Genomic DNA, 10,230 nt, shown 5'->3' on the forward strand with positions numbered 1-10,230 from the left:
CAGCACAATTTAACAACAAACGCTCTTTGAATTGTTTTAGGACAAGATTATTCCGGCAGGAAAGACTCTAAAACATACTTCAAAAACCCAACTGGACTGAGGCTTACTTTCCACAGTGCTGTTGCCTCTTCTTCGGGGCAAGGCTAACACTCATCGTCCATTTTGTCACAGACCCCCAACGTCCCATTGATCATCGGACTTCCTTCTGTCCCAGGGTTCAGAATCAGTTTTCAAGGCCCACCCGAAAGTTCATCAATGAGAAGAGCGTTCTGGTCAGAAAAACCCCAACAACTGTACTTTTCCCCCTCTCATTCAAGGGACAGTCCTCTCCCCCGTGACAGTTCCCACTGAATACAGCCCTGAGGATGGCATCTGGGACTGGCATGGGGTCAGAGTCTGGGCAACATTCGCATCCACGGTGTCCTGGCTACAGAAGGTAGATCTGAAAAAGATAACGGAGAGGGAAAAAAAGGCATTTTAATATGTTTCCAAAACCAAAACAAAAGGCATTGATAGCTCTTGCAACTTAAAGCCTAATTATTATTTTGTGAGTATGTCCACAAATACAGTACTGCTTTCTCAATCCCGCTTTCATTGCAAAACTTGCCGGTGTCCAAATTTTCATACTAGTTGAAAATTAAAATTATGGACAGATTTTAAATACCGTTTGTAAAACTTAAGCCATGTTTGTAAATGCAAAGAAAGAAAGAAAGAAATACTTACTCATACCCATATTTTCCAGATGCATCTATCACCATTTCTGCTCCCAACGTATCCTGAGAATGTTGAAATATATGTTTCTTCCACATGAACTCAATACTTGAAATGTTTCCAACATTAACGTCTGCATCGATTAATTTTGTGTAAGTCGCTCCTGGCTTGAGTTTCCTACTGTAAGCAGAAGAGGAAGACGCATAAGCTTGCCCCGAGCCCCCACGATGCTGAAATGAGAAAATATATCTATGTGTGCCAAGGAATGTTTTCTTCCCAACCACGGTGCTTGGCACCTCAGAATATCAAGCTTCCTAGTTTGCAAGAGAGGTGAGGAGGACAAGAAGCTTGGCTAGTGGACGTCTAGGTGATGCCCAAGAAAAAACAACAACAACAACAACAACAACAACAAAACCCAAGCTCTTGGAAACCCATAGGGTGTCTACTCAGTCGTATGGAGATGGAATCTATGGCAGTGGGTTTCTTTGAGTGAGACTTTATATCTGGAAAACTGGATGTCAAAAAGAAAAATTGAATCCCACAGGGTAGTAAGTGGTATTGTCGGAAAAGCGCAGACCACGCTGCTTACCGGAGCATCTTGCTGAGCATTGCCTTGAGCCTATACTGTGTTAGCTGCCAGCTCCTCGCTTGAAGGCTTACTCACCTGGCTACCTCCAACTGCCCCGTCTTCCCAAGTGTTCCACCGACACGGAGAAAGATGCTGCCCTGAATGGCATTGCTTCCGCGGAGTTTGACAGACAGTTTGTGCCTCCAGCCTGGTGATAAAGGAGCAGAGAGAGACTCAAGGGTTAAACATTCCATAAACGCACAGCATTCCAGGCCCTTGGATGTAAATGCACCTCGTAGCTTTCATGCAGAACAATACTCTGGATGGTCATGGAAACAATACAACTGAAGATGTAGTTGATGTGACTTTGTTAGGCAGACAACATTGAATGTGACCTATCAATGCTTCCATTTTCATGTTCTCCCCCAAATAAAATCTATGATTTTTTCCAAGATACTTCCATGACTTTTAAAATAGATGTTGTGCATTTTCTTTCACTGATGTCCTTTGGATTCTGACACATGTAAGCTCCCTGTAGCCTTTATGCACCATAAGTCCTTTATCCCTAATTCCTTTATTCACCATCGTTTTGCAATCTGCACACACAATTCCAGAAGACTTCATGGGTGAGAAAGTGCGTGGTTATAATCATTTATAGGCAAAGTGACTTGCCCATTGCTACCCTGAATGGGTGTATGCCCGGAATTCCTATTGTCAGAATGCTAGGAATGTCTCGTTGCCAGCTTTAGGAATGCCTGGGGTCTGCACCATGCTTGGCCACCATTTCCTGATGCCCAATTAAGTGTTACTTTTTCAAAATCTAGAGCTACACCAACCTTTCACCCAAATTGCTGTATGCTTAAGTACTTTTAACTTTGAAAAATGCAGTTCTTCAGGAAATCTGAAAAACATCAGAAAAGGAAGGGGGCTACCAAAGCCAATGATTTGCTTCATTGAAGAATCATCGCCAGTGAGTTATTTTCCCTTCTTCGAGCCAACTTAACGACAATGTGGTTCCCACTGTCATATATTGAAACCACTCTCAGGAAGCTCACCAAGGATGGAATTGTTGCTTTATTCCACGAGACCCTTGAGCCCTTGTCTCGTTGACCTCCCGCCAGCGTGTTGGGTGGAGTGAAGGATGACTCCCTTCTTCCCTCAGCTCTTCTAACCACCCCTTCCTCCGCAATAGCTCTTCTTTCCCTCTACCCACTCCTCAATATCTTTTGCAGTACCGTCTTTCTTTTCTATATCTAAATTCTATATTCACCTTACTTTCAACACACACACACACACACATTCCAGAACACCTTAGGGGGAGGTCTTCTCATTGGACACACTCCTGGGTAGTTCCATCATCCACTTTAACGGTGGACTCGTGCTTACATGCTTACATGTCTACACTCCACATCCCTCATCAGTAGCTCAGACCCCTATTTCTAACTGCCTAGTAAGTATGTTCACTCCCAACCTCAAAGGCACTTCAAGTATAACATGTCAGAAAGAAAGCTCTCCTTTCTCCAAGCTGGTCTTTCTTCTTGTGTTGCAAACCTCGGAGAATGTCAGCCAGCCAGCCAGAATCATCCTTGACTCCTTCAAAAGCCACGCATGAAGTTCCACTTAGCTTCTACCACCTCCGTAACTAGCTCTCATCTTCCCACTTCTCTCTGCCTTTCTGCCTGGAGTGTGGCAACGCTCCTGTCGAGTTTTCCTGCCTCCTTCTTGCCCCCTCTCATCCCTGGAATAACTCGAGTGATTTACAACTTTCTATGATCTCTTGGGGCCTTTGTGTTGACCCAAAGGAAAAGCCCAAATTCTCCATATGGAGCACAAGGCCCTTCTCAAATTCTCTCTCCCACCTCATCTCAAACGAGGTCCCTTCGCAAAGTTTGGAGGAAAAGGGGAATTTTAAAACGATGGGATTTTTCCCTCAAGGTTTTTTGAAACCTCTTCAGAGTCACCTTCTCTTGGTCGCCGACAGTGCCACGGCTCTTCTGCAATCTTACCTTTCAGCTCTGCTCTTTTGTACCACCACCATTTATAGATATTGTTCTTTTTTCATGGGCCATACCTCTCCCACCCTTCTTCCTCATCCTCATTCAGCTTAGACATAACCTTCCCTGGGAAGACTCCATGACCCGGTTGTGGAAGTTCCACCTTCAAGTTCGCAATTCCCCAATGACTGAGACCGAGGGTTTCATTGGTCATCTTCCCACCGGACAGCCCTCCACGAGGTCCTTCCCCATGCTGTTCTTCACGCCTCCTCATGGCTTGTCCATGCGCATGGTAGGCATTAATTAAAATGAATGTTCTTAGTGCATAGTAGACATTAATTAAAAACTTGACTTTTGGAAGATAATTTCTAAAAGCATCACAATAAAATTCAGTCAAAATACTTACGGGCAAATGGGGAACGAGAGCCTGTGTTTAAAAAATAATATGACCCATTAGGGTTCACGTTTTTGAGATGAAATCTGTCAGCAAAATGACCCATTGTTGGACAGCCTTCTTTGGGGCACTGGGAGCAATTCCCCTGGTGATAGAAGATAATATGTAGTTAATTAGGTAATGGGAGCATTTTCTCCTCAATCAGCTCAGGATATATTATGAAACTATAGTTTTTACTTTTGAATCTGAATAAAGTATAAGCATTTTAAAATGGCCAGTTTCAACAATTGCCAGTTTTCAAAAACAAAACAAAAAGAACAGGGAAAAAGACAAACTGCCTGTTATGAAAATGCATTTGGGATAGGAATATATATAATTTACATAAGAAGAAACTCTTATCAACCAAATTCAATTCAACTTTATCAACCAAACTCAATTCAATTCTGACCCATAGTGACCTTATAGGAAAAGCAGAATTGCCCTTTGGGTTTCTGAGGCTGCAAATCTTTGCAGGAGTAGAAAGCCTCATCTTTCTGAGTAGAAAGCCACTCAGATGAATGGCTCGTGCGTTCACACTACTGACCTGTAACCTACTACTCCACCCGGGCTCCTTCAAAGAGTCAATAACTGTGTATTAAAAATAGCCCAGCCTCAATACCGATCAGGGAAATGCGAAGTGAAGCAAGACACACGGACAGTGCACTCCTCTCAAGGCTTGTGGTACTTGGAGCTTCCTCGAAGTTTTACTGAATTGGTTGTTGAGATCATGTATCGCAAAACCCAGGGCAGTTTCTGCAGGCACGGTTCTGTGACACGGGCTACAATCTTCAAGTTGTGCCACTATTTCGGCCCTTTCTGAGTTACTCCTCCTGCCCCCCCCTCCTTAATATAAACTCACTGGCCCCTAACTTGCCTATCTGCACTTTTGAGTTGCGATTGTTTATTAAATCCCACAAAGTTAGTTCTTAAAAGAGCATAATAATCTAGACCGCGTTTCTAGTAGAGTTCAAGTCTTGTTTGGTTTTAAGAAGACCTCAGGAGATGTTTTTTATTTAAAATTTACAAATGATCCCCGGACAATAGTTTTGTCCACCTCAGGGAAATCGCTTCGGACATTTCTGTACTGGCTTGAGTACTGTCTAAAGAAGCGGTCTGTGATGGCGTTGCGTAGCTATCCAATACTCTTCTAAGGAATAATTAAGTCCTTACGGTTCCCAGTAGATGATTCATCTTGATAGGATGTCCACTAAGTGAATGTATATGCTAATCATTCTTTCCTGTTCTTCATACTCAGCAGACTTGAAAAAAAAAATCAAACAACTGACAACATCAGGTACTGATGGCAATAGAGAGGAGAGGGACACCCATTACTGCTGGTGGGAGAGAAGCTGATGAGCAGTCAGTAACATCTCATGAAGATGGACGGGTACGTAGCTGTTGTCAATTTCACTTCTAATACATGCCATCAAGAAACTTGTCCCCAAGTGCACAAGGAGGCATGCAAAAGGGCGCTTATGAAAGCATTTCTCTTAAGAACAACAACTAGCAATGACCAAAATGCATGTCAGTAGGGGAACGAATACATACACAGTGGTCAGTTCCTTATAAAATAAGTGTATAACCTTACTAGACCTACACACATCAGTGTATAGCTGCGCATTGTGATATTTTGCTTAAGAAAGAAGTAAATCCAGAAAGATCAGAACAAAATGCTACCATTTGTTTGATCTATCTCAAATTCATTTCTAAGTCTGCTGAAGGGGAGGGAAGGGAAAACACAGGAACTTTCATTCTTGACTTTATCTGTAAGTCTTTAAATGTAAAGCCAAACCAACAACAATACTCACATGTTCACCTGGTGATTGAGTACTTGCTGTTTTAGATTTGGGGCTTTAAACAATTTATAAACCATAAACACTTAGGTTAGAGTGACCAAAGCACATCATTTCAACTCCATTTTTTAATGAAGAGAAATGATAATGAAGGCTCATCTTTATTGAGTCCTTTCCATGTGCCCGGAGGTAGAGTTGGTTATTCAGTGGACTGATAATCACCAGGTCAGCAGTTCAGACCCATCATCTTCTCTGAGGGAGAAAGAAGAGGCTTTCTGTTCCTATAAAGATTCACAGTCTCTGCAACTCAAAGGGGGAAAATCTACTCTGTCCTGTGGGGGTTGCTATGAGTCAGAAGGGAGTTAATGGCAGTGGGTTTGGTTTTTAACCATGCGCCAAAGGAGGCCGGGGGCACAGGCTCTCTGTTCTGGTAAAGATGAACTGTTTCAGAAACCCACAGGAGCAGAGATCCGCTCACAGGAGAGCTCTGTCTTGTAGGGCATTCTGAGTTGGGATCAACTGGATGGAAGTGAAAGCTTTTGTTTTGTTTTTGAAACACATGCCAAGCACTTTCTAAATGCTTTCTCTGATTTCATTAATTTCATCCTCATAAAATCCCTGAGAAATACAGGCTCGTAGTCTCCCCGTCTTACAAACGAGGAAGCCCAGAGGAACTGGACAAGTTCTCGAAAGTTCCCCATCTAGTAAGTGAGGGGTGAAGCATGTGAACCCAACATTCAAGCCCAAGAACCCTGCCTTGTTTTTTTAAAAGACGATTAGTTAAATGTACAATAAAACATATCAAAGAAATTGACCCCAGGCTCTGGAACCAAAGTTAGCATTCACACGGCACTCTGGATTCCTCCGGATTCTTTTGTTTGGCTCAGGGTCTCTCTGATCTCTGAACCATGCCTCTGTCCCCTCAGTCCCTACAGGGAAAGCCAGGACCTCTTAGCTTCTCAAGGAGCGCTGCTGGCGCTGCACTTGGGGTTAAGTGTCGTCAGGCAGCCAACTGCCAGGTGGGTGGTTCAAGTGCACCAGCTGCTCCAAGGGAGAAAGATGAGGCTTTCTGCTCCTGAAATGATGCATAGTCTTGGGAACCCTACCCCGGGTCACCGTGAGGTGGAATGAACTCAATGGCAATGTGTTTAGTTTGGGCTTTCTTAGCATCTCAGAGCAGCATCAGTTGGTGAGAGGGAGGGCAAAGTGGGGGGAAAAAGATCCCCCCCTCCCACCTCCTGGGAAATGTCAGTGTTTAAGGTATTTCAAAGTGTCGTCAGGCTTTTTATGAGCAGCAGTTTTCCAAGGCATGATGTGAGTCAGGGCAAACACTGGGCAGAGTGGGTGCTCTGAGTGCATTGACCACCATCTCCCACAACGGGAAGGACCGCGTGCTCCTGTCCCAACAGTGGGTCTGCTCCCCTGTGCTCTTTTACACGAACTTGCTGCTGGAAGCTCCCTGTGTTCTACTCCAATAGGATGGGCTTACAACTGCAAAGCCCAAGAACAAACATATGTTCGCTTCCCACTACCAAATAGATTTTGTTCACTCTTCCCTTCCACGGTGATTCCCAAATGGAAAAATCAGTGTAGTTCAGACCCGGCAGCCCACGCTTTATGACTCCAGCAGAATCATAGTTGGTCTTTTGTCACGTATTGATCTGCGTCGCACTCCCGTGAGCTGTCTCTGCCTCTGTTCTGCTATGTGTAAATAATTAAATTTTAATCAAACAATCCCCATGTTATTTAATCAAATAATCCCCATATAGCAATATGTACGGTTGTAATTATTGATTGGGTCAGGCTACTCAGTGCACCCTTGAAGATGACATAGAAAATGAACTGTTGTCTTGGACCGATATGCCTCCTACACGCTAACATCGAATGACTGCATAACAAATGGCCCCCAAAGCAGAATTGGATATAATCTTCAAAACAGCTGAAACAACCAAAATACAAATAGTTGGTTTCAGGATTGCAGCCCTTCAGCTGCTGCCCCTCACTCCGCAGCGAAGCAATCCATTATTTCTCAAAATGGCAGCTAGTTTTTGCCACAGAGTCAAAGCCTTAATTTTTAGCTGCAAGACCATGTTTCAAAAGATTACTTGATAATTAAGTTCCCTTGCAAAGCTCTTTACTTACTGCTTGGAAATGTTCGTAGGATCTACATGGATAAGCAATAAACGCAGCAGGGTTGAGGATGCTTTCCGCGTAAAAGCGATGGCTCCGGGCATGGTTACAGTCCAAGAAGAACGTTGCTTCTGTGAAAACAATCACCAATTACTGGACGGTCACTGACTGAGAACACAGGGCAGGAAGTGCAAATGGCAGTTTCTGAACTTGGGATGGAGGGGGCTTAGGCAGCCAGATCTTGGGGGAGGGTTGGCTGTGGCACAGTAGTCACCAATATGTCATATCATTATCTTCTCACCAAAAGAATGCTTTATGTGGGTCTAAAGTGGCACTTGAGCAGAGCCAAAGAAGCATCAGCAAGTGTAGACGGTTTGTCCTCTGACATTAAGATTCCAAGCTCTTCCTGGCTCTTTGCCCAAAGCATGTAGCGCTGTAGGAATCCCAGTGCACAGAGCATTTCCAGCCTGGTCCAGCCTGAGCCAATTAATTCTGTCTTTCATTCCCAGCACCAAAGAAGAACCGAATTGCCCCCTTCATTCAATCACAAACAAGCTAACCCTTTCATCAGTACATATCTTTAACAGAGCTAAAGCTTAGAGATGAGGGAGGTGGAACGTATTTTAAAAAGTGCTAACAGCCATCTGAGTTTTGTCATTACAGGCAAGGTATCAATGCCACCAATCATCAGGACGTTACAATAATAGATCATGTAGATCTAATACATGTGTGCCATCTGGAGTTACCATGGCATGCTAGTCATTTTGGATATCTTCAGTTTGCATATGTAGCATTCTTACTGCAGGGCAGGACCCATCCTTCCCATGACTGGACAGTTGAGCTGGTCTTTAGGAAACGAACTTTTCTTCAACATCGATTCAATTGTCCAAGTCCCCGGGAAGATGGATTATGTGGTAGATCATTCTACGAGATGTCATGACACCCACCACTCCTCCCGTGAAGAGAGCTTTATCTTCTCCCTTTTTGCTCCTCTGGAATGTAATTCATCTCCCGGTTGCCTTGCCCAATGAAGTGCGGAGGAAAGTGAGCTGGTTATATTGCAGAACCTTTCAGCTGCCACTCCTGTTCTCATGAAATCCAGCCACCGTGTAGAGAAATTCAGGGGATCTGGCTAGGGAGTGAGCCCTGAAGGATAGACTGTGTGGGGAAGACAGGCTACATGGAGGAGAAAGAGCACCTAGGTCCCAGAAATGCGACATGGCCACCTTGGACTGCCCCATCTAGCCCGAGGCACCCAGCCAGGATGCAGTCTAGTCAGACATCAGTTATCTCAGCTGACACCACTCAGAGCGGTCTCTGCTGGGCTCTGCCTGAAACCTGACCCACAGACCGGTGAGCAATAACCCGACTGCAACAGGTAACTGAGACAGCGTGATTTCAGGAATGCAATATAGTCAAGAGATCAATAGTTGACCTTTTAAAAAGAAATACTGTATTTCGTCAGGTCATTAAATTTACAGATTTATACTTACAATTAATTGTGATTTAGACAAGATGGTCCATTGGAATACAGTGAACTATGAATTTTTAGAATTAAATGGTTCTAATGTCAAATAGAATATAGCGAAGCCTTACAAGTCATGTAAAGACTTAACATAAATGATATATAAACATGCTTTTAACCTAATAAAGTTGTAGGCAATCTTATAATGTTTCAAAATGATAGCTTACAGTAAATGTAGTCCTTACTTGAATCAATCCCTTTACAGAATCTCAAATGCTTTACGTAATACTTAATGTTGTTATAATTATGTAAAGAAGTACTATGCCCTATATTTTATCCCAATAGAAAGGACTTTAAGTCACAATATAGAAAAATATTAGAGAAATGGGTTTTATAAGTCTTTTTTTTTTTTGCTTGAATTTTGCTTATTTGCGCTAAGTGGAATTGACTTCCCTTCTTGCCTTGTGTTCTTAAAACAGCAAAAACAAAACACAACACAAAAAAAGTCACTGCAAATCTCATTTACTCCTTGTATGAATATTACAACGTTGTCACTTATCACTAGTGAAGAGGGCATCCACACTGCTCTCAACATCACAACCCTTAATCTAAAGGAGTCTAAGGACAGTCCAATGATGTTTTCATTTAGATATTCTGGCCACATGAAATGAGTGGTGAGAGAGCCATTGTTCTTTTGGTAAGGCACATAATTATTTATTTTTGCTGTCCAGATGTTTAAACATCTCACGATGAGTCATGCATTCCTTCTATGTCCGATGACTCACCAAGGTCGGTAAGCCTGCTTGTGGCTCGGGGTAACTCCCATTTGCCAACCTGGAAAACTCATCCTTGCCTTAAACCTCTCCCATGAAGAGGCACAAATGTACAGGGCACTCAGTTACAAGTTATTTTATTATGAAGCACAAAAGATTTTATATTGCAGCCTATTATCATATCATTGTGTCATTTATGCATAATCTATGTGTATGATTTATTATGCATCATTATTTCACTTTAGGATGAGAGGTAGAGTTAGAGGGGAATGGCATTCCCAAATAATAACAACCCTTAACCACAAGTTCAACAGTTCAAATCCACCACTGGCTTTGCAAGAGAAAGATGAGGCTGCCTGTTCC

At 43.0% G+C, this 10,230-nt stretch overlaps 1 protein-coding gene across 1 annotated transcript in view; it reads right to left on the bottom strand.

Moving 5' to 3' along the window:
• Nucleotides 1-312: 312 nt before the first annotated feature.
• Nucleotides 313-10,230, bottom strand: part of PNLIPRP3 (pancreatic lipase related protein 3) — a 29,542-nt gene continuing 19,624 nt past the window's right edge. The window contains exons 8-12 of the mRNA XM_013004159.2: nt 7,642-7,760; nt 3,680-3,812; nt 1,376-1,487; nt 724-891; nt 313-442 (exon numbers count right to left, since the gene is read on the bottom strand). Of these exons, the coding sequence (XP_012859613.2) occupies nt 313-442; nt 724-891; nt 1,376-1,487; nt 3,680-3,812; nt 7,642-7,760 (662 nt within the window). The remainder of the gene's footprint in view (nt 443-723; nt 892-1,375; nt 1,488-3,679; nt 3,813-7,641; nt 7,761-10,230) is intronic.

This window comes from Echinops telfairi, unplaced genomic scaffold, assembly GCF_000313985.2.
Source record: "Echinops telfairi isolate 266 unplaced genomic scaffold, ASM31398v2 ScPeMD7_70;HRSCAF=299, whole genome shotgun sequence".
Taxonomy (NCBI): domain Eukaryota; kingdom Metazoa; phylum Chordata; class Mammalia; order Afrosoricida; family Tenrecidae; genus Echinops; species Echinops telfairi.